We start from the raw sequence: 25,040 nt of genomic DNA, 5'->3' as shown, positions 1-25,040 counted from the left end.
AACGCTTCAGGCAATCAACATTACGTTGGGAAAAAGGTGCACTACATTTCCTTCTTAACTGTTTCATATCTTGGTATCTCTTTTGCGATGCATATAAAGTAATGCAAAGGCTATCCCCTGAACACCTTTTATAAAACACCTAAGACCAATTAAGACCATTTTGCTCCTCCCACTCCAGCAATAGCCAGTAGGTCTTGACAGAGTGCCTGCCAGGCAACCTACACGGCACAAAGCACAGCACTTTTGCTCGGAGGGGCACAGAATTTTTTCTTTTGTTGCTGTTGTTCTCCTTACCAGTATTTGCAACCACAAGGTACCTTTATCAAAGTTAGGTTTTAAATGCAGTGTATTGCAACATAATTTATATCACACAACTGTCTAAGCCCCTTGGTACATGGTGGGTTGCTGTTTTAGAAATAAGCTGATAATATAGTCATAGCAACACTACTTGCAGAGTCAGAAAAAAAAATTCAGCACCAGCAGAAAATGTGTATAGATTACTTTATCTCTGTATTCAATATAGATAAAAACCCTTCTTTGAAAAAAAAAAAATCTATGCTCTGGAAACAGTAGATAGGACAACATTAAACACAGTCTAGCAAATCACGAGACTTGTTGCTTGCTGGCATTGATACCTTAAGAGAGTTCATCCTGGACCAGTGCCACAAATTATTGACAACATATCGGCAAAGGACAGCCCAGCCACAGAGGAGGAAATTTAGCTAGTGGGAAGGGGCATGTGTGAGGGACAGACACAGAGAGAAGGAAACACACAGACACCATGGAATCATAAATCCTCAACTTTAGAACATCAAACAAGTGCTGTTGGTTGACATTGTCATGTCATGACATGTCACTGTCGTGACAATTATGGTGCTTGTTGACCCTTCTCAATCCAGAGTTTTCACTAGACAAATAAACATATAGAAATACATGCGGTATGTGGAAGAACTAAATACTGGAAGAGAGTAAAGGTCTTTACTAGTCAGATGACAATGCAAACTCACACCTTCCAAAATGTGTGTCAGAATGAACATGATTTCCTGCCTTCCAGAAGCAGCTCCTCTGGTTCACTGACCTTCCTTTTCTTCTTGGGTCCTGTTACCTCTTCCTGGCTAGGTGCAAGGCTCATGCAGCTTATCTGTAAGAACCATCAGAAACAGTGATCATTCTCACAGTACAGGCTCCTGCTAGATGAGTCAAGAAACACAACTTCCCAAATTACAGTGTGTTTTCCTGGATCCTCTTGGGTTTCTTCAGTGTGATCCTCTTCTCCAGAAGAACAATTAGGCAAGGAATCAAAACTGGAATACTGGATGGAATTGGGTCTGTAAGATTTGTGAAAGCAACAGGTTCAGCTTCAGGGACAGAGAATGGTTTTGGTGGCACAAGGAATAGTATCCACCTCTCCACTGCTGACAGAAAATACCAGGAGCAAGGAGACCTTTGAGAAATATAATCACTTATAGGGCATAGCCTGTTTCAGCAACCTCAGATAATCATAAAAGTTAGGTAAAAGAAGGGGGGTACTTATATCAAATTTGCAGTCACTGGAAACAGCCTTTCAGAAGGAGACATACAGTACCTCTGTTTGCACATCAGGGAATTTCAACACAAGTTGGCTGATCTCAGACTTCAAAGACTACCAGTGAGTCTGTGAACAAACCTAGGCAAAAAGCAAGCTTTTTTCCAAGAGGCTTAATCTCCCTCTAGAAAGACACAAACCTCCCTCAAAAATATTCAGAGGCCTACAAACCAAAAGGTTAAAAAACACGGGTAAATATATGCTATCATACAAATGGGTCATCAGTACAGGCAATTCAGACAGACCACAGAGAGGTGGACAGCCAGAGCAACAGTTGAAGTGTTGGCTGTGCCAAGTGACAGACTCACTTATTCTCGTTATCACATAACATATTTATATTTTTACAATAATAATCTGGAGCTGCAGAGCGTAACACATGTTGTTGCCCACCCAGAAGGGACAAAGCACACAGTCTGGCAATGTAACCTCTCTTGCTCTCACTGGATCTGAGCTGAAGGGACACACCACAGCATACTGCTTCACTTTTGCCTCCAAAAGAAAGTTCATTTGGATGAAAGTAAGGTGAACGAAGAGGAAAAAGAGTGCTAACTGAGCTCCTGCTCCAAAACAGGAGTACCTTACTCCAGTTTCACCATAAAACATGGGGAACCCTGTAACTGAGGCAGGATAAACACAAGGAGTTAATACAGAGCTATTCCAGAATGCATCCTGGAGACAAGAACAAGGTCTCCAGATTACAAGATGTAGTCATCACAGAATTCCTCACTCACGTCATCAAGGCTTTCTTTCTATCTGACCTTGGTATGAGGCTTTGGTAATCTCTACATAGCAATGGCCTTTCTAATGTGTGAAAGAATTCTGATTGTGGATTAACAGCAAAACAGTTTGAAACAATCTCACTTTGCCTCTCTATCATGTTTCAAATTGTTTTTCCACCCCTCTTCCCTCCTCTTCATTATGAGCAACACAATGTTGCTTAATGTAGAAAGTACAATATCCTTTCCAAAAAAACAGAGAAAACAAGAATCTGCCAAAGTGAGACGGGCAGGTTCTCCTTCATCCTGCACACTCAGGCTAACAAAACTGCCAATGCTGCCCAAGGCGTATTTGCTTGAGGAAAGAGCGATGAGTGGTTCTCTGTGTTACAGCTCCTGACCTGGTATCCAGCTGCTCAAATTGGCATTTTAGGCTGTTATTTACTTTGCTCTCCCTGGCATCGTTTTAACCTGCCTACTTCCTTTTATGAAGTAAAGGGCCCAGAAGGGGGAAACACTGCATCCCAAAACTCTCCAGTGCTAACACAGCTGTAGGGTTTGTACCCTGTCCTGCTGGCCACACAATAAAGTAAAGCAATGATCCCCCGTCTCCTGGGCCCCAGTCACCTGAATAAGGCAGCTCTCCTGTTTTCACCTAAACCACATGAAGAGAGCATTTCTTCTGTTGAGGAATGGATTTTCTGTAGCACAGACAACTACTCAGTAAAGTTTTTTCCCTTTTCTGCTCCTCCTAAATTTTCTGCATGGATAGGATCTTTTTGAGGTGGGAGAAATAGCCTCAATGAGCAGCTGCTCACGCAGAGTCCACTGCAGCTCTCCCAGTTTTCCTCTCTTTTACCACCGGGAGCATTACCATCCTCTCCTTTACCACAGGGAGCATGACCACCTAACAGGAACCTGAGATTAGAAGAGTAAAAACATCTATGTACGCCATCAAGTGCTCTAGACAAGCACTATTCATCTATTGAATAAATCAAATGTCAACTACGTGATGTACTTCACCGAAGCCAGCATGTCCCATCCTGCCCAGCTACAAGTGCATGCAGGAACTCAGAGCAAGAAACAGACCCCATGTCCAACTTCCAGGTCCCATCCTTAATCAAACACTCAAGCATCTTCCCCAGAAACGCTGGTCTAAATGGGATTAAGTCAGATCCCACGTATGTTTATTTGACTTTAACCAGAAAGTAAACCTCTTAAAACGGTGTGGTGAAAAGCAGGAAATCCCTCCCATTGACTAAACATACAATCAAAGCCTCCAGAAGTTGATTAATTCTAATTTTTCCCATGTACTGGGATGCTTGACTTAGAATAACTAGTGGGAGAGCTTGCACTGTATGAATGTTGGGGTTTTGTCTTACACAACCACTGCAGGCCCTCGGCTCCACTGATAAGCCAGCTGCTATAAAAGCATGTAAGACAGGGCCCAGGCCCTCGCATGCTTACCCTGCAAAGGGACCACGCTGACAACAGGACAGGTGGGACAAGTCCAGATCAAGTAGGAAAGACAGGAACAGATCTATGACCTCTTGAGCCCAAGGTGCAGTTCCAGGTCTAGATCACACCATGAACACACAGTGAGTTTGAATCTCCTGTTTTACAGTACTGTACTACATGTAAAAAAGTAATATTTTGCCACAGAATTTTTCTGTAAAAATACAGCTAACTTGTGAATCATACAAGTGTTACTAATATCTGGCAAAAAACTAACAGGACAGCTGCACATTGTCTGGAGAAGATATCAGGCTAAAAATAGATTAGACTTAGATTAAAGCCTTCCCAAGGCAGACTGGTGGATGAAACAGAATGAGCAGACCACAGCTACACTGCTATTCTTAGATAGACAAAATCAGGACCTAGTTTTGTGCTCTGCAATTTTCAGTCCCCAGTGTCCCCACGTATTCCGGCAAAAAATCCCCAGCATAAATTGAAGCAAATTTACAGCTCTTCTGACATGTGCTTTGCTTCCCAAGGCATCCTATGTAGGAAAGCTAAAATTGCACAAGAGCATTCGACTGTGTCCCTCTTTGTCCCTGGCTTGCCACATGCTGAGGTTTGTTACTTGGCAAATTTTACATCCTCAGAAGAGTTCCCTTTGTCAGGGACATGGAGTGTTTAGTTTGGTACCTTGTAACTATCCTGACAATTTCAGAAGCACATTAATGTCAAAAGAAGTCCAGTTCCATCAAGCATGCTAGAAGAATAAGGACAGAGATCCAAGACTTAAATGTTGAAATAAGGCAAAACGATCCTCAGGTGTCAGGGCAATAAACAATATCTGCAGGGGATGTCTATCATCATCAGGAAACTTTAATCAGAGAAAGTCAGTGCCTGACGTATGCTGTGATTTCAGCTGCAGCTTACATTGACTCAATAGCACAGCAAATGTTTGCCACTTTCACAAATCAAGCCAGTGACTCTTTTAAATTGATCCCCTAGGAGTTGAGGCATCCCTGGTGAACAGCTACTTCTCTCTGGTTGAACGCAGTAATTCCCACCTACTCACTGACAGCTGGCTGCTCCACGCTCTCCAAGCACAGTAAAGATCAAGATATGTCATGGTGTCCAGTGAAAGGACAAGAGGAAATGGACACAAACCGAAATACAGGAAATTCCATTTAAACGTAAGGACAATCTGGTGGGGTTTTTTTACTGTGAGGGCAATCTAACACTGGCACAAGTCATCCAGGGAGGTTGTGGAGTCTCCACCATTGAAGATATTCAACACCTGACTGGACAAGTCATGAGAAACCTCCTCTACTTCAACCTGCTTTGAGCAGGAAGTTGGACATGATGATCTCCAGTTGTCCCTGCTGTTCTGTGAAGGCGGCACAGTGGTTAATCACCCAATGCAGGGCTCAGCACTGGTCTCTTATCAGTTCCCGGTAAAGCAATCCCACTGACATCAGTGGAATTAATCGTGATTTTCATCTGTGCGAATGGAGGAGAATCATGCTGGTTAGCATGAAAGCCAATTTATGCAGGTGGAAGAATGAAAGACACTCACTGTGGTGCTTCTGTGGAACCTTGCCACATTTTTGTCCCCAGGAAGCCATGCCAACACATCACTGACTACCACTAGTCCTCTTCCTTTTTCCATAGCTCACTGTTAAAATCTTTGACATTTAACGTAACTTCTTTTTCACGAACTGGAAGTCTCACAGGCCTACTCTGTACTTCACGTATCTTGTAGCATTTAAAGGAGTAATGAACATTTTTTTCCAGAGTGAAAAAAAATAAATAAAATTCTTCCAAAATACCTGCTGAAAAAAAAAAAATCATCAGTCTCTCTCCTTATAATCTCTTCCAGGGCTTTCAATCATACTATACACTGCCATGCAGGCCATTCCGATTGCCAGATCACAATCCAAAACGCCTCCCAAAACCAGCAGCCTTCCCCCGTAAGATTACAGCATTGTAACCAAGGAGGCAAAGAGCAGCTGACACTCCTGCCTACTAGGCTGCTACCCAGCTTAGTCCCTCACGGGATACTAGATCTGTCCAATTTTAATTTATGCAGATTTCTCTAGAGGGTCTGGTTGCTAGCACGTATGTTATGAACATACATAAAGGCAGCCAGCACGGAAGCATCATGTCTTCCCACGGATGTCCCTGGAGTAGCTGTCAGGGAATCTGAGGGCACAAGGGTTAAATCTCCCCAGATCTGCGGGGTGATGGGCCTCACCTCTGGACGAAGAGATCACTAGGAGACTGCTTCCTGCACACTAGACAGGGATAACTCATGCAAGGGATGAATGGCCCCAAGATACAGCTAAGGATCTGACGCGAATTAAGAGAAGCCAGGAATTTCCTGACCTCCCTGTCTCACTCCTCCCAGAATGGCCTGAGCTCACAGGAAGGAGAGAGGCAAGCTCATCTCTGCATCTTTCTCTCTTCATTGTTTGGGTCTGTGTAGCCTCAGCTGGTTTGGAGGAGAAAATGTTCTGGGAACTTCTCATCAGATACAGCTCTCTTGATAGACAGTTAGAGATAAACCTTTCTTTTTTTTTTTTCCTTTTCTGCAAAAGTTCAAGATAATGACATTGCCACAGAAAAATGCTTTCCTATTGCTCTGCAAATGGCAGGCTTCACCCTTCAACTGCTTTCTGTCATGGCAATTTTAAAAGTGGTTTGCCTGGGAAAAATCAGACAACAAAGGTCTTGATCTCCAAGCTGTTATTCTGCAATTACTCGTGCTGACCTTCACTTTCAGACAGAAGCTGTGTACAGCACAGAAGCTCAGCAAAGGCACAAGAGTCTCTGTCAGGGTAACCACAGCCCTGGGCACCAACAAGACACTGCTCACTGGCAAACATGACAGGTATTACTTGCAATGTGTCATCCATGAGACTGTGTTCACACTGGCTTCCATCACTGCCACAGTTCCTCGGAGAAAGAGGACATGGCCAGGTAGCCAAGTCTTCTGCATGAGGAGCAGCAGCTGGAGGCCAGACAGGCTACCCTCTGAGCTCTAAAACAGCGCTGATTTACAACATTTAGGTATGAATCTCTCCCTAGACATCTAACTTGCAGACAGCTCCAGTTAAGAGAGCTAATCCGCATGGCAGAAGTATGCCTACAGCAGGCAGTGAATCTAAGTGCAGAGATCCCTGAGCTATCATTGATTGAAACTGGTATGTCCACACAATGCCAAGTGTCAACATACTTCCTCATGTCCCACAGCACCCTAGTAGCATAAGCACGGCCAGTCTAGCAGCATAAGCAGTGTCTGGCGCTAGCTAATGAAGCCAGAAACTTGGGAGGCAGAGCTGGCTTGTACTGTGCTGATACGGCCACACCACTTCCAGCTCTGGCGCAGGCTCGGTCAGGGGCGATTCAGGGCTCTCTGCACGGCTGCTTCACTGTGCAGTGAGACTCTGCTCTAAGGACCACCCCAGAACTTCAGCCCACAGCTTCCTGATGGGAGATAAAAGCCTGCAGAGGCGTCCACATGGTCAGATTTTACTCATCTTCTAGTTCTGTTTCATTCCAAACTCATTCCACAGCAACATGTTTACTTACATGAAGACAAAGCTGACCAAAATCAATTTGCAGGATGAGAACATTAAAGGATTCACAAAAGGATAAAGGAATATGCTGAAGAATTCAAGAAGTTATCTTAAGTTCAGTGCAGGACCCCATTCTCATCAGCAGATTTCTACAAGCTAAACCAATGGGCTCACACACTGAGCTAATTAAACTCTGAAAACTGGGAAAAAACAAGTCACTTTGGAGACCTTATAGCTCTTCAAAGCAAAGACCTTCTCTGAACACACCTGACACTTGGAAAAGGCTACTTCTTGACTGTACTGTAGTCTGGATAGCAACAAGATGTTCACGTTCATAACCCAATAGTACTACTTCTACCCATCTTTTACCTATACTTGACCCTGTCCGATAATACCCAACTCAGACTTCCCATCCACCCAAGCTTTTCCTCATTTTTCAAGACAAACTTCACTCACCAGTTCGGCTTCCTGATTCAAGTGGAATACACAATGGTCATTTGTTTTAACCACTTCCCTCAGAAAAGAAGGGAAAGTCCCTCTCATATGGAAAATAGTGTCAAAGTTTTATTAGCACTGGCTTTGCAATGACAATTTAAACTAGTGACTTGACTTTGTTTTTCCCTAAACCAACTGAAATATTAGCCAGCTTCTAAGCTATGATGGTTTGAAAAATAGTATCAAAGAATACATGAAAAAAAACCCTCTGCCATGCAGAATCTACCAGGCAGAGGGCTTGGGAGGTTTTTTTTATTTTTTTGTTTTAAGTCTTTGGAAGCATACAATGGATAAAGTGACTCTTCCATTTTTCAGCAACTAATACTGTTTCCACCACCTTCAGACACTCTCACTATTGCTACTGTATTCTAATGAAATTCACATGCTGCAAGGGAGAGGTGTCTGGTGCTCTGATCACAAGTGACAGACCCAAAAGAATGGCAGAGCATGAATCAGTGGGGCAACCATGAGTTACAAACAAAAAAGGGTCCTGTTTTCACACAGACAACAGAATAAACAACAATCAGAAGTGAACTGGAGGATGTGACAAAAAAAAAAAATGTGGTTAGTTTGAAAAATACCAGCCTGTGCGCAGTTAATTCTAAGATTCAGTCAAGGCAAATACTTCACAGATGCCTTTTGAATGACATATTAAGTTGCTGTCTGGGTTAGACACCCCGGGATTCTTTTCAACAGAGGCGGGGAAAATTTTAGTAGCAATTTCCTATTCTCATTAACTTACTCTGTAAAGATTCAGTTTCTGAACATTCAAGCTCACATGATTTTCAACTAATTTGAATGTGAGGAGGATCAAGTGGCAAGTCTGGTGGTATTCAGAGATTTGCCCTGTCACTGAAAAAACCTCTGCGCAAGCCCATGAATTCAAGCTCTGATTCTGACTCAGGGTTTAGCCTGGGCAGCCTTCAGGATGGAATTAATTTCACATAACTCTACTTATCTACATGGCTGGTCTACCCTAGTTCTTTGGGTTGCCCAAACAACCACTGAAAAAGAGATCAGCACCTCCAGGGGAAAATTCTTCCTATCCTAGAGAGGGAAGTACCTGTGACTCACATGTGGGGATAGTCTGGAAGTCAGAAAGGAGAGGTGAAGACCATGTTAGGCAACAGACAAACACATCCTTCAAACCTAAAACGGGGTAGTGATTTCAGAACCTTAATCCAAAAACACACAGAGGCAAACCAGCCTGGTTGAGACATTTAGTCTGCATGTGTAATTCATGAGTGCCAACTCCAGAGAGCAGTACAAAATTCTTGTACTGGATGTATGAAATAAGCTGACCATGGAAAGTTTCTTTCCTAAATACTTCCAGTTCATGCTTATATCCCTATGCTCTACTACTTCGTAGCCCCTATGTATTTCGATACTGCACAATAAATTCACTAATGTTATGCCATCCCAGATGACTTAATGTTCCATGGCAATGAATTCTACTTTTCCTGGCATATCTTAAGAGACACTGAAATGTTCTCACCTGCTGAGATTCCCTTGAGCAAGGCATCCTGCCTCTCTCCTTTATTCCCTTCTTCTTTCCACCTACAATCCAAACATCAAATCAAAATTAGCTCCGAAGTTAAGACACTATGTTTCATTGAAAAAAAATAATAATCCAGAAGCCTGACTAAACCACTGTAGCAAAATCCCTTGCCTGATCTGAAATTGTGTAACCTTTGCTCTCAGGCACTGCCAACACTGGCAGTTTATTCCTGGAAACAAAAGATTTCAGAATAAAGGGTGCATCTGAACATGCAACACATCAACTTGCAGCAGCTCCTATCAATTATACTTAAATTCAATTTTAACCTGGTTTTTAAGAAAACAAAGCTTATGCCTGCATATGTTCTGTCCAAGTGTGTGTTTGTTTGGGGAAGGAGCTGATCCTGGACTCAGAAGTATTGACCTTATTAGATAGTTTCAACAAAATTTGACGGAGGTTCCCAAAGCGCCTCAGTTTCATGAAGACAGGCAATGGTTAGAGGATGAAGATCCTCTTAATATCCCCAGAGTGGAAAAGGTGGCAGTACGAGTTCACCCTTTATTAGTCATTGGACAATCTGCAGGAGAAAGACCTGAAAAGGTGATTTCATAGGCAGGCAAGCTTCTTTATTCCACTGCCTGGGGATCTCAGGAATGCTATTTACCATTTTGTCACTAGATGGTATTGTTCCACAGGCTATATCTGAGAGCCTCAAAGGTCAAATACAGCATGGTATATCAGAAGCTATGTTGATTGAAGGAGAGAAAAGGCTTTTTTTTCATGTATGTTTTCATATATGGAAGTCATTAGCAAAATCAAATTGTAACAGCTAGAGGAAATGAGTTTTGGTGAAAACGTAGATAACGTAACTCAGTATCGATGAACTGTGCATTTCCTCCGTATCTGAAAAAAAAAATGTTGAGATAAAGTGGTGGAAAGATATTGATAAAAAAATGAACATTTCTGTCAACCAACCAAGCATATGCAAGTCCTTTATTGTAGTTCAGTCAATCTGATGTGACACAAAATTCAAATAGCTTGACAAACTCTGTTCATTCATTTCAAAGTAAGTGAGAAAACCTAAATATTATGCTAGGATACAGCCATGAGCACAAGCTCCTTCAGTTTTGAAACTGGGTGTTTACCTGTATTTTGAAGGCAAAAAGAAGATGCTTCCATCTCCCAGCCTGGATGGGTGTCCCTTTTGTCTTCTTCAAGCTTACTTGAATCTGCTCTGACAGACAGAGGGTGATTCTGTAAAGCAAATAATGTTTTTTCTTAACGGCATAACCTAAAAAATATGCCCAGGTAGCAAAGCCATGAACCCAGCACTAATAGGGATGAGAATTTTAGAGCTCCTCAGTGTTAAGGCCTTCCTTCCCCAAAGCCTACAGATGTTTCAAGACAGAAATTTTCTAATACAGAATTCCAACTTTCTTGTCTTCAGAAGTTAGTTATTTTGGGGTTTATTCCCTGGCATTGACTACCTAAAATTAAATTGTGAAGTCTGAGCTACCAGTCCAAGCTGCCCCTTCTGTCATTTTGGAGAGAGGCGCCACCAGAGGACCATTCATTTCAGCCTCCCTTTGTGTCAAAGGAAATCATCTGGCTTACCTGCTAAAGATGCCTCCTCCTCCACTTAGTGCAGAGGGGGGCCTGGAGAAATCAGACGCCACACACAACTTTCAGATGTCTAGAGTTAAGTGGAAGGAATCCCACATAACCACGCAGTGGAACATGGCTTAGTCCTGAGAAATGCCAAGCAGAAATTCAAAACCATTTGCAATTTTCTCCATTTTGTGCACATCTGTGTCTAAGTGTGCGTGTGTGCACACACACGTGTTAGATGTCTCTGTACAATCACTGCCCTCTTCTGGGAGAGCACACTAGACTCAGTAAATCAGTGGATATGCTGGAATGAATTCACTTTATGACTGTGGACTTCCAGCCTCAGCATTCAATCCACTGTAGCACTGCTGCCCAACACAAGCTGAACCCCTTATTAAACTAGGATTCTGAGAAAATGTTTCTTTTAAGGAGAGTGTTGCTAGATAGATGTCTCTCCTTCAGCAAGAACTGAATAGAGCGATTTCTATACCTTTGTGCTCTCCTCCTCTTCCTCTTCATCACAGTCTAACCCTTGATGGGAGATCTCAGTAGGGCCATTCTTCTGGATCAGGTTGCTTTCAACTGTCCCCATTCTTTTCTTTTCAGTTGTCACTCTCACTTTCATGAGGTGGAAGCCGGTGGAGACTGATCCTATGCTCAGGTTGACAGGATCGCCATCAAAAAACAGGTCACCAGAGCTGTCATCTTCCTTAAAGCCAGGGGGCTGGTAATCTTTGGGAGTTACTATACAGGGAGAAAGAACCCACTGACGTCAGAGAAATCAAGTTCCATCTCTCCTTAATCTGAGTTATGAAGAACAAGCATATACCAGCCTCAAGTAACAACATCAACTACTAAAAGGAAGAAGGGAGAGAATGCAAAGGGGAAAATGAGCTGAAATAAGTTGAGCAAATATTATTAGGAGCTCAAAAAACCAATGACTTTAGGATGTGGAGATACCATTAACATGCTTAACTTTCTGCAGCAGAACCTGACATTGCTTGTTCCTTAAAAAAAAAAAACAAAACAAAAACACAGTGAAGGAGAAGGATGTCTCTTTTTCACACTGCATGGCTATACTTCTTACATGGACGTTCAAACCTTTCTTAAAAAGCATCTGCCATCCCTGTGTGTCACAAGGCTTTACTACGTTTTACACCATTTTGCACTGTTATCAGCTAAGAGATTCTACCATTTCACCCTTCTATGCTTTATTTACTTTACAGGGACTCACGATTACTATAGAAACTGATGGAAAGGGAATTCCTCAGAGCACACACTGTTCTCTACCTACCATCATTGTAGTAGAGGAGTTTCATGGTCAGGATAATGTCATTGGGAAGCGGCCCAAGGTTTTGCATTAACAGGTAAAGTTTACAGATCAGGAGCCTGCTGGCCTGTTTAACGTCCTCACTGCACACCCCATTCATAAAGTTCATTTGGTTGCTACAGTCGGAAGAAGAATAACAGATTTGTTTTCCTCAGTCATGAATATTCACGATCTAATTACAAATACAGAGCACCCACTGACTTGTCTGAAACCACCAGTGACAAAGCTACAATGCCTTTATGTCATTTCCAGATAAACAGGGAAGTGAAACAGACTCCAGGGATGGGGTGGCATCAGCAAAACAACAGCTCACAACTAAGAGGCATGGCATTTACATTTGAACAGACTTTGTAGCTGGGGCAATGGACCCCATTATACAAATGTCATGACTCACTTGTTTGAACATGATTAAATTGGATCAAAGGACCATAAAACAAGTGCCTTTCACCTTAGCAATTTCAGGAATGAGAAGAATGAGGTGAGAATCCCATATAAAGCCGATTCATCACAGGGGTTATTTTCAAGTCCATTTTGCAGTTTGAAGAGAAGTGAATTGCATGTTCTCACTTCAATTCCATGTAAGAAAAACTAGCTCAGAAGCACATTTTTCAAAAGTGACTAAGGGGCATTCCTCTTACCTCCTTCACCGGTCCAAATGTCAGCTGGCTAGTCTAAGCAAGCAGTCTAGACTGACATAAACGTGTAACACAAGTGGGATAAATTCCCCTCTGGAGGAGTTTGTTGCTCTTGACTACAGAGGTAGATGACATGAGCAATTTAGATCAGCCAGCTAACTTTAGACTGTTGAAGACGGACTAGATGAATCACTACGTGATTAAGGAACTTAAACTTCCTTAACTTTGAATGAGAACGGGTCATTAAAAAAACACAGCTTCTTCCTTATGTCTTTGGAAGACCCCCTGGCAGGTGGATGACACTATATACAGGCTGGATGGTCCCTAACACAATCATCCCAAATGCTTCAAAGCAGCAGGCAACCTAAGAGAGCAGAGAGGATCCCAGGGCTGAATTGGACTGACTAAAGCGCTGGAAGGAACAGCTTAGTTAAGACTGATTTCCCCTTCCAATTGAAGCTTCCTGGCTCATGAAAATGGAGTGGCAGTTGAACAGCTTGACTTTCTAGGGTATGCAGGGTATGGTTTGATAGGCTCCAAACTGCCAACAGCAGAACTCTGTCCTGAGCACACTGTGCTATTAGATGAAATCCTGTATGTTCAGAAATGTACATCAAGCGAGAGGATAACTGCTGGCAATGCCTAAGCTGGAATAAAGAGAAGGCAGGCCTTCTCTTACACATCACCTTTACAGCTCTTGGAATTAGCGCAATAGGAATTATAAGGGGAAAAAAATATAAGTAAAAAGGAAAAAAAAAAAAAAAAAAAAGAGAGATGTGACTTCCATAGGAATTAACAGGCCAATAAAATGGCTCAATATGGGAATAACATTGTGAGTTCGATGCAGTAGAATCAAAAGGTAGAATCTGAGGAACTGAACCTCTCTGAAGGACTGGGATCCATGGCAAGGAATTCCTCCAAAATCCATCTAAAATAAGGCAGAGACCATTTAGGAGAAAGTTTTCCTTTTCCCCTCAGATACGATGATGCAGATTCACACATCTCTCATGGAATGATTAACTCAGAGTTTGCATATAACAATAAATGTTGCAGGTGCATAAAAGCAGTGTTATCAGCTGAAGGAGCTGATAGCAAAGATGACATAAGATTCTGATCAGTGCCAGAATGTCAGTTTACCAGTGACTGCAGGTACACACATGATCCTGCAATAGCAGGGTCAGTCACTGAGGAAACAGAACAGAGCCCAGGAATCTGATGCCAAGGGCTTTGAAGCCTCAGAGCAGTAATGAGACTTCGATGGAGCAGATATAAACACAACAAGATTACTTAGCCTCCCCCTGGCCTGCACAATAGAGACACCAAGGGATGCCGAGTTCCGTTTGGGGACTCTTTTAATTTCTAGGAATAATGACCAGTCTGAGTAAGGCTTATTAAAAATCCAAAGAACCCAAGAGCCATCCATCATCTTTCAAATGCCAAAGGTCTCCTCTTCCCCTCGGTGTAGTGGGGACAACCGACAGCAGCTTCAGAGCAGAAACAGAGGGTACTGTCAACAGGACACTGCAGACTCAGACGTAGTTCAAATTTACCCAATAGAAAATTATTTTGTCACGTACTGCAAGCCATTTGGAAGTATTTAGAGAAAGAGCAGCAAATGGCACGCTACAGGAGCATTGTGGAGGAGTTTCCTGAGGAGCATACAAGACAGCAGAGCTCTCCTGCTGTACAGGCAGGTTCCAAGGCCCAAAGATCCATCTTTCACCAATGGCAACTGCAGAAGCAAACTAAGAACGGGTTCATTTTAATTTGCTTTGGTTATAGCCAACGGCCTTTGATAGTTACTTATTTTAAACTAGACAGGATTATGGCCTGCTAAACACAGCTCAAAAAATATCTAACAGACAGAGCAAGCCAAAAAGATGCAAAAAGCTGCAGCTTCCTGCCACACATTTTTCAGCACCAAGTCAGGCCTCATCAGCGAAAGTTCTCTCAGGTCACCCACGCAAGGCTGCTCAAGCAGAATACACGTATGCAAATGCCCTAGGAAAAAAAATCCTGGGCACAGGATCATGGTGAAAGGGATCAAACCTGAAAAAGCTTCATCTGAAAGCACAAGGCTGTTCTTGTGAAAGTGGAAGAACACTCGTTATTAGTTGAGCCAGCAGCAATCTCAACAACTGCGCTGGCTTCTGCATTGCTTCCCTGATTAGGACCATTTCTATACATTGTCCTTAACTCAGTTCTGGTGTACTTTAAGTGCCTCACTGTGCTACATAACAGCATTTGTACTCATTAGCTCAGCAGTTCGTATCCTGTAGGGTGAATATCCTCAACTCTGATGATATTTACAGCTGCTTAGCGACTCAGACATGCTCTATTCACCAAGTGCAGTTTCTTCTTATTGCTTGAGGAACACAGTTTTCACAATGTAATTCTGAGAAATAAACCCAAACCATTACCTGATGATGTCCATCTGGGGCACCTCCTTTTTGTACTTGAACTTGAATTGATACACTTCAGTCACTGTCTAGAGATTTAACAAGAGTGGGGAAAGAAAATGGGTCTCTTTCAGTAACAAGTGTAAAGATGTGCACTGAACTTCACAGTGTCCTTTCACAGCTCTATGCCAAAGCACAGCATTAATTTAATGACATAATAACAGCTTTAACTCTATTATTACTTGCATGGGATTTGGCAAATTTTCTTAACAACTACATCTTACCTAGCACTGAAAGAATCTCAAAAAAAAAAAAAAAAAGGACTTCCTGCTTCCTCCTCCTACTTCCTCTGTGGGCCTGACTCCCCAGCCCAAATCTCTAACAGGCACTGGGGCCAGCCAACCATTACAATGTATATGCGGCCTCCTTTAGAAAAAGGAAAAATGTGAGGCTTCATGGATGATGCAGTGTCACAAGGAAGCCTGGCCCAGTGTTCTGCATGGAGGCAAGGGCCTGAAGGACTCTTCCTACTAGGAAATACAAACAGTACTTCATGGGAAAAAGTTGTTGAATCTTCCTGGTCTCAGAGTTTTCCGAGGGAGATAAAAAAACTAGATGATTTTCCATTGAAAAGAAAAGGATCTGCTGTGATTTTAGAGAATAAAATAATTAGGAAGAACAGACAACTTCACCACAAGAGAAATGATCTATTGTAGTCCAATTCCATGCCTACAATTCACTTTTTCCAGAGACAATGAAGTCGATTAGTAGGAGCTTAGCTGAACCCTTAAATCTGAGTCTTCCTTACCCAGGCTTTTTACAGACTAAACTCTTGCTCCCTCCCCAGATACTGAGGTGCGACGCAGCAGAACTGTAATCAGGTGAGCAAAGATTCTGCTGCCATTCCCTGCACCTGCTCTGTGAGGATGCAGAACCTCACTTACATATCACACTACCCAGTCTCATTCCGTGTCCACCAGCTAGATGTAGACAAAAGAGAAACACAACAGAGAACACTGAAAGGATAAGGACAGGCACTATGCAACACATACATCCCAGGTATCAAGTGAGTCATAATTTCTGTCCTAAATATCTCTGCATGAAAAAACAACTCTCTTTTCAACACTGCTGTTAAAAAGATGGTTTGTAAAATAATTATTTTGAGCTTCCCATTTCTACTCTTAGGGAAAGAAAAACAAAATTGCGAACATGCCCATTAGTTGCCTGTTAACAGTCCTGCCTGAGGCCCTAGGTGGGCCTGCAGCCTAGTGCCTGGTAGGAGCGTTTGATCACAATCCAGCTCACTGAGCTGTCATTCTTGAGTGAAGGCAGAAGAAGAGAAACAGGGTCACCAAGCAGCTATGTCAGGGTAGAATTTAAGCCTGCAAGTCCTGTCTGAATACAAATCTACTCACCCATGCCTTCAGTTGCCTCAAAGATTAATTAAGACTCTTTCTTACCTCCGGTTCCTTGGGATCAGTGTAAATCTGTATAAGAAAGCACAGTGAGGGCATTCTCCCCTTGGATAACTTGAACCAGTGAAAAGTGACTAAATGATATTTTCATTTTACAGCAGAGATTATACTATCTTTAGCATGGGATCTGAGAAAGGAATGGCTGAGAAACACTCTTCCTCTATCAGCAGTCAATGCTTACCACTTCAAAGACAGGTAGAAGACACTCATCTGTGTAATTGTGGAGGAATGAGGTTAATTCCCATTCCAACCTTCACAGGCAACTGTTGATGCCTGAGATTTAACTAGTGAGATTATGCACAGAATAGATGCATAGCATAGCTCTTGGTGCTCTACAAAGGACCACAGCAAAGGACTTGCTATTTAACCACCAGTGTGTGGTTTCTTCAGGATCAGATTAATAAGGAGGACTCTTCTGCAGGGGGAAATGGGAGAACACACAGCAGCTTCCAAGAGTGGAGGCAAAAGTTTAAAGGAAGCAATGATATGAAGCACGTGAAAGCACTTCTAGGAGTTCAAGGATGCATGTAAGGCCTCAGTGAGAAGCCTGACATACCGAGAAAAACATTCCCACGCAGCCTAGGAAGTTCATATTTACCATATTTAAGAAAGGTCACTGCTCTATTAAAAACCACATACATTTTTACTTCCCCTAAAAAAAGGCACAAATGGGTTGACACAACCTTGATTCCATATTTCTTTCAAGTAGGGTGGGGAAGAAAAACGCCTTGTATTCGTTTACTTACTGCGAGAACAGCACTGTGTAACTAAGAAGGGAAAACCAAAACAAAACACAAAATCAAAATCTAACCTTAGCGGGCAAGGAAAAGACAGACCTATCACAATCTACTGCCTACATACAGTGAAGGAATAGATACATTCAACGAGCTGAGTTCAAAACCTTCATGCAGATCGTTCATAGCACAGCATCAGCAACACCTAGTGGCCAGTTTGCTTGGCTTTACTTGCAATTTCCCAATAAAACAACTGCACGCTCAGACTTCTCTCTTGGGACTCTTTCTAAACAAATCTCCAAAGGCTATGCTGATTTAACACTCTTTTACAAGAGCACCCATCGCTACTGAAGACTAATATTTGCTATCTGCTATGAAACTCCCAAAAGGTACTTAATTTATCCTTTAGCAAAAGAATGTACATGGGGCTACTCTCGAAAACAATCCTAGAACATGGATTAAATATCTATGGTTTTTCCTTAAACCTTGCCAAATAAAAATTAATTTATGTCTCCCATAAATAGCAGAGGACTAAATACCTCCTAGAGCTGTCAGCCAGCAATAAACAGAATTCACAACATTTTGAATTATCTTATGCACAGTGACAGTTGTACTGATGTATAAGAGCCCATCTGATCATCAGCACTGAAACTAACACCACTTCACTTGATCTAGATGAGAGTTGGTTTGATGAACAGTGCTGACAGAGATGACAACACTCGGTGCTTTTTGCTGTGCAGAGCAGTTTTTACGTGAGAATCAGCAAGGAATTTGATTACTTATATAGCCGATTTTGTACCGGAACCAGTTACATACCCTACTTGATGAGTTACTTTCCAAAAAAGGTAATAAATTCTGAACCCAAGAGAAAAGGCAGGAGGGTTAGAGAAGATGAGAAGAAGGGTAAATACATGGGGAAAGGAGATGGAGGAAAACAGAAGCACAGAAGAACCTCTCTCAAGGAAACAGGCACAGAGATCAAGATCCCAGCTTTGACTGGCAGTGTCTCTATCCAGACCTTAGAGAATGCAAACATAGAACACAGAACTACGGGAAATCCATTTCAGGCTGTAAATTAGTTCACACACCACGCACAAGCAAGCCTAGAGAGCAACAGCAGTTATTATTTGGGCTCAAGGAATAAAATCCCAAATCTCACATGTATATATACTCAGGGAAGGCTCTTCCCCCTATCCCACAGCTGTAAATGTGTGGTGTGTGCAAGCAAGATCACTACAAAAATACAAAGCAGGAATCGAAGGATAGTTTTGTCCATATTTTATGAAGAAATAGGAAGCTTCATTAAAAAACATGAAAAAACTTACATACTTCTTCTCCAAAGCATCAAAACAACCTTGAATCCTGTCAGGCAAAAAAACATGTCAATACTAACCAGCAATATTTTATCTCCTGATCTGTAAACACACACTCATTAGATGCAGTTTAAAGTGCATTTTTTTTTTTTTAATTAAGACAACACAGCTAGCAACATTCTGGGCTTGTAAAGTCCTTTTCAGGTCAATCATCATAAAAGCACTGCCCTCCCTTCTGCATTTGTGCATTGTTTATACTTCTAGGGCCATATCCTGTCAGCCTGAAGCCCACTTAAATCCTGACAAAGACAAGGATTCGAGGCCTGAGGCTGGCTGCAGTGGCTCTCTACTCAGTGCTCTATTCTAGCTCCCCAGCTTGATCTCTGATGGCTCTTTTCCCATTGGCCTTGTACAGAACTTGCCTAAAACTTCAATCTGAATGTAGCCTGACGTGTCCAGTCTTGTAAACTTCTGTTATCTCATGCATAGTTTATAGCTATGGATTTTCTCAAAGTAAGGCGTATTATTTGAGGTAGTAACGGTCAGATATTTACTCTTTGAGTCAAAGGATGTGCAGCAAAGTATCTCCCTAGCACATCAAAGTCAGACTCTTTGCTTGTTGGGAACATGCCAACTCTGAAATACATCCTGAAAGAAGCTGTAGGGTACTCAGACACACAATATCCAGGGAGATAAAATATTGTACATACTAAAAAACAAGCTACAAGTATCCCTATAAAAGTGAAGCTAGACAAGACTAAACAACAACAGAATCAATCTTATGATTTTCTTTACCCTCTCTCCGTACCTATGCTGCCTGTGTATGCTCTGGGGCCTGACCATGACCTCACTACAGTCAACACTTCAACAGACCTTTAACTCACATGATCTTGGTCAGCTAATTCTGTCTTGCTTACGCAGAGGGCCAAGCACACATGCTGCAGCAGGGGGAGTTGCACTGGCACAGTTGGTAGTGCTACTGAGCACAATATTTCAGGAAGAAGAATGTGAGGGGTAGATGTCGTGCTATTCAGCACAATCTTGTCTTAGTTTCACTGTTACTCACTTACCACTTGACTATCTGCAACGATCCCAGACAGCTTTTATCTTCTCGGAGAATTTTTAGACAGAGGTCTGCAAAACCAGATTTAGCACACAGTTACAATCCTTATCACAGCTGTTGGGCAAACACTGAAACTAACCCTTCCTTTTTTGGATAAAATGCTTTATCTGGAGGTCCTTCCTGAGCAGAAGTCTTGGTTTTCCACTGAGTCTCAGGTGGGCTGATAAAAGTTTAATGTTGTGTTTTCAAATGTCAAAACTTTCTTCAGATGCTCTGGGCTCTCCCAGAAAAGTGCTAGTTATGGCTTAATTTCAAAACACCAGCAGCTGCCATGCTCTACTCCTTCCTTTTCTCCGCTCCCATCTATTCCACCATTCTCAAACAACACCTTCACTTCTGCATTCAGACCTCACCAACATGCGTATGAGGCAAATGACTGTGCTGAGAATAAACTACTTCTGTTAAGCTTTTCCACACAGCCCCTTCTACCTTTGTTTTCAGGTGTTCAGAATGGCAAGAGGAAACCTGTCCTGCAAATGACAGGATTCAGCCAAGGAGCCCTCAAAGGTGTGAGCAGGACAGATGTTAACATCCTTGATCAAAAAGGCACTTGAAAGACCTGATATTTGATTACAAAGACTAGTGGCTTTTCAGGGTTAGGTGATCAAGAGCCAATTTGGGATTTCCTGTGCCCTCAACCAAGTCCACAAAGTGCATGTGACCAATGTTTCAGGACAACGAACTACATAAGTAAAATGTGGAAATTGATTGGAATGCATGGAGATATTTCACACCCTACTAACAAATCTCAAATGAACATAAAGATGTTGATGCATCATTAATTCTTGTGATTCTATGACAAGACTTTGGTTCTTAAAGTTCCTTTTTTTCTTAAAGTTCTGATTCCCAAAGCACATGTGGTCATGTGAGAACATTTTCACAGGAAAAAAAGCCCAAAACAATAAAACAAACAAACAAATCTGCTTTCAGTCTCGCAAGGAAAGCTGACAATGTGAACCTCAAGGGCTCAAAAATTCAAAGAAAAATAATCCACATCAACCAGAGTTAATTTTTTAAAACTTGCTGATTTTTAAGTCACTCTCCTAACTCTGAGACCTGATTCACATGGCTGGCAATGCCAAGGCATGGATATAAACCAAAAGAAACACTAACAGAAAAGGCATGAGTTGCCAGTAGCTCTAGGTTGTTCATGTTCTCTATCTACCTGATGCAGCAGCACTGCCTGCATCCAGACTTGAGAAGGCCTGTTAGCTAACTTTCTAATAAAGTGAACCTATATGTATATGAGCAGCTGGAAGCTAACATGTAGAACAGATTATACCTCAAATATGCCAAGTAGAAATAAGAACTCCATAAAGTGTTACCTTCTAAATAGCGAGTTGCATAAGCCCTCTCTGGGAACAGCCCTCTCATGTATGTTATACAGGATACAGAGGTGGCCAGAAGTTTTTTCACCAGCACCATAGACTGCTGCTCAGTAGCAATTGTGTTGGGGAACACCACTGATTCCTGAAATAAAAGGGCAAAGCCAAAAATAAGGGCAAAGCCAAAAATAGCATCACTTTAGTGTAACACAGGGATTGTATTTAGAAACAACTTTCAGCAGGTAGAAAAAGAAGGTAACTTAGAAATGTAGTTGTAATGTTTCTCTAGTCTTCAGACTACACAGGGAAGACTCATGTGTACCGTGGGTGGGATTAAATGTTTTAAGGAGAGTTATCAATAGATCTGACATGATTTATTCAGATGCGGACTGCACTGATCAGCAATTCCCTCCCCTTCTATCACAGCTGAACGTTCCCATCCTCTCCCCTGCACCAATGCTGACACTTAACAGACAACCACCCCTAAAAAAAAAAAAAAGTTTATAGTTTGATGCCAGCTTAGCTCAACAGAGCTAACTGTGGAGTGAAACATGTGCCAGTGCTGCTGTGGCATTCACTGCTGTACCGAAGCTTACTGCCTGCCACAGCTTTTGAGATCTGACAGCTGACGCCTTGAGCCTGTCAACGCTGTATGTAGACCTAGTTTTCAGAGTGATTTTAATGCAGAGTTGTAAACAGAGCAAGTCTACAGTTGGAGCTAATGTAAATACTAAACACTGTGTGATTTTAACATGAACAATCTCAGTGGAAAGTATACTAAATTTAATTCCTCTGTAAGTCCGTTGCTTTTCTTCCTGCTAATAAGGCTCTGCGCACACCTAATAAGCCTACATTTATTTAGTCAAACATGTCAAAGCCCCATGCTGTATCTTCCTAGACTTACTAAATGGGAAATAATCCATCTAAGAACAGCAGACAACAAAAAGTGTTCTCACCTCACCAGGCACCGACAGGCCAAGTCCAAAACTGAGAGCCAAGACTGTCAGTACCATCACATTTCAAGGTTTTTACCTTAGAGGACTTAGTCTTTTGCCCAGTCTGTAAAAGCTGATGAGTAGCCATCCTATATTTCAAAGACCTGCCTTCCACTTGTAACTAAAACCGGAAAAAAAGAAGATATGAGACGCTTGGAAAATACACAGTCACTGATATTTTTCATTTTCCTTAAACTAAGAACAAGATTCTTCAGCTTCTTCTGATTTGAAAGCTAACTGCCAGCCAGGACAGTTAAAGCGAAGCAAACCAAGGATACTCCACAGCACTATCTGGGAGCCTGCAGAGCAAGAAAACTCCCTATTCGCTGTGAACGATCAATAGCATTTGAAATTCAGGGCCACAACTGTACCTGGTGTCAGCTGGTGCCACTTCAAAATGCATTTCTCATATTCCAAACCACAAATGTTAATTCCTACAACCATTTAAAAGTGTGAAGGGGGAATGTAAAAGAACTGGAAGTCTGCCAATAGCAGCCAATATTTTAGCAAGGGTAAGCAGGAAACGCACTAACATCAATCTTAGTCAGAAGAAAGGAACGATTCTTCTGGGACACCTTGAAAGGGGAAGAAAAAAGAAAAAAAGAAAAGAAAAAAAGAGAAGTCCACACTGTTTCAATGAAAGCAGGCCCTGTTAGACAAGCCTGGATTAAAGAGGAAAATATTCTTTTTACAAGAATGGAAAGCTGATTGATAAAGGCAATAATGTGGACATTACATGTTTCCCACTTTGGTGAGGTGCTTGATTTAGCACTGTCTGACATCTTGATTAAAAACTTCCATTAGATGGAATTAACAAGGCATGTATTAACCAGTTTGAAAAATGGCTTGCTGGGAGATCTCAACATGTAGTTGCTAATGGGGAGATGTTAATAAAAGAAACCACCACAAACAGATCCCCAGAGAGGCATTGCCTCGTCCACAGCTAGTCAATATTTCTATTAACAATTAAAATAATAGCATAAACATAAACACAGTGGGCTGATTTAAATTGTGACCTAATGCAGTAAGCAGCAGGCTTTTATCAACACAGTTGATCTCATCTTGTTCTGCATTTGTACCTTTTCAGCTTTTTTCCATGAAAGCCTCATTTCCATTTGTTGGCAGTCATTAAGACATGTTGATTGGAACATGCTGACAGCTTTTATGCTAAATTTAGCACTTCATTTAGTAATGAGGACAGATTACAGCTATAAAACTACATTTAAACAAATATACACCTGCAAAATTTTTAATACATTAAATATTTTAGGAAAGTATTTTTTTTTACTCACGATTGGCTAAGCACTGCGAACAGGACTGGCATGTGATGAAAGCAGACAAAGGTGTTATTCCAGTGTGAGGCTATTAGAATTAAATAAAGCTGATTTAAGCAAGCCAAAGAGGTAGGAAAACATGTTTTCTACAACATAGTACACCTGTAACTGATTCAGACTGAGCTTATCTAGCCTGACCCGGCTGCTTTGGGTTGGGGTATCCACCATGGCTTCAGCATTGCCATCTTGCCTTTGCCCAACCTGTGCTTGCTCCTGGCCTTTCAGAGAAAGAAAATGGCCCTCTGCTGCCCACCCCCGCTTTGTCACCGGTTATCTGGGAATCAGCAGCAACCGGGAACCCCCGAATCCCCACTCCAGGACGCCCGGGAGCTTTGCCCCCTCAGCCCTGTGCCCGCACACTGCCTGCCCCTCACGTCCCACTCGGGGAGCTGTGAGGCTGCAGCAGGGCCTGCAGCGGCAGCCATGGCTCCCAGGGGAGCTTTTCAAGTTGGTTTTTTTTTTTTTCCCTTCTGGTTTTTTTTTCTGTTTGGGTTGGGTTGGGTTGGGTTGGTTGGTTGGTTTTTTCTTTTGGTTCTTTTTTTTTTCTTTGAGGTGAAGCTCAGGCCCCCACCCGGGGGCATGTCCCTTCCCTCACCCGGTGAATGCCACCATGCTGAGGGCAGGGGTCCCCTGACAGGTGGGGTGGATCCCCTGAAGGAAGGGTAGTCCCCTGAGGCTGGGAGGGCCCTTAGGGGTGGGGAGGGTCCCCAGAGGCCGAGGGGTCCCCTGAGGTGCAGGGGGTGTCCCCTGACGCTGGGAGGGGGGTGCCTGAGGGGTGGGGAGGGTTCCCTGAGGGAGGGGAGTCCCCTGAGGCTGGAGGGGGGTCCCTGAGGCCAGGGGGGGCCCTGAGGGGAGGTCACCTGAGGCCAGGGGGGTCCCCAGAGGCTGGGGAGAGGGTTCCCTGAGGGCAAGAGGGCTCCGGAGGCCGGGGTGCCCCCTAAGGCCGAGGGGTCCCCTGAGGCCCGGGGGGGGGTCCCCTGAGGAGAGATCCCCCGAGGTGCTGGGGGTGTCCCCTGAGGCCCGGGGGGTCCCCCCTGAGGGGAGGGTAAGGTCCCCAGAGGCCGGGGGGAGGATTGCCTGAGGCGCGAGGTCCCCCCTGAGGCGCGACCCCGGCTCCCCCCGCGGCCGGCCCGGGCGGTTCCAGTACCTGCGCGCCAGCCCCGGCCCCGCGGGCTCCCCCGGCCGCCTGGGCTGGCCTGGGCGCGGCGCTGGGGGCGGGCGGCGGGCGCGGGGCGGCGGCCCGGCCCAGCCCGGCGGCGCTCTGAGGCGGAGGCCCCGCCGCCGCCGCCCCCGCCATGTTTCCGGGGCCTGCCCAGGCCGGGCTGGGCGGTTTCGTGCTGCACCTCACGGATAGGTGACCCCGGGGAAGAAAGAACGGCAAGGCCGTGGCGGCGTGGGTGGTGTCATACTTGTTTAAAATCGTTTTAAAGTGAAATACTGTTTTT

At 43.2% G+C, this 25,040-nt stretch overlaps 1 protein-coding gene across 9 annotated transcripts in view; it reads right to left on the bottom strand.

Annotated features, from left to right (window-relative positions):
- Window positions 1-484: 484 nt before the first annotated feature.
- Window positions 485-25,040, bottom strand: part of HORMAD2 (HORMA domain containing 2) — a 37,172-nt gene continuing 12,616 nt past the window's right edge. For 2 of the 9 annotated variants that reach the window (XM_055707811.1, XM_055707820.1), the window contains exons 4-16: window positions 23,554-23,623; window positions 22,223-22,382; window positions 21,267-21,411; window positions 19,889-19,952; window positions 18,831-18,867; window positions 17,518-17,538; window positions 16,757-16,783; window positions 15,318-15,385; window positions 12,227-12,378; window positions 11,423-11,676; window positions 10,470-10,578; window positions 9,322-9,383; window positions 485-1,141 (exon numbers count right to left, since the gene is read on the bottom strand). In XM_055707811.1, the coding sequence (XP_055563786.1) occupies window positions 1,025-1,141; window positions 9,322-9,383; window positions 10,470-10,578; window positions 11,423-11,676; window positions 12,227-12,378; window positions 15,318-15,385; window positions 16,757-16,783; window positions 17,518-17,538; window positions 18,831-18,867; window positions 19,889-19,952; window positions 21,267-21,411; window positions 22,223-22,279 (1,113 nt within the window). In that variant the 5' untranslated portion in view covers window positions 22,280-22,382; window positions 23,554-23,623 and the 3' untranslated portion in view covers window positions 485-1,024. Of the gene's footprint in view, window positions 1,142-9,321; window positions 9,384-10,469; window positions 10,579-11,422; window positions 11,677-12,226; window positions 12,379-15,317; window positions 15,386-16,756; window positions 16,784-17,517; window positions 17,539-18,830; window positions 18,868-19,888; window positions 19,953-21,266; window positions 21,412-22,222; window positions 22,383-22,632; window positions 22,652-23,553; window positions 23,624-24,742; window positions 24,908-25,040 lie in introns of those variants that run through there. The other 7 variants (XM_055707803.1, XM_055707826.1, XM_055707832.1 and 4 more) reach the window with 7 other exon arrangements.

The sequence above is a fragment of the Falco cherrug genome, chromosome 1, assembly GCF_023634085.1.
Source record: "Falco cherrug isolate bFalChe1 chromosome 1, bFalChe1.pri, whole genome shotgun sequence".
In the NCBI taxonomy this organism is placed as follows: Eukaryota; Metazoa; Chordata; class Aves; order Falconiformes; family Falconidae; genus Falco; species Falco cherrug.
This window is presented reverse-complemented; position numbering and strand designations above follow the sequence as displayed.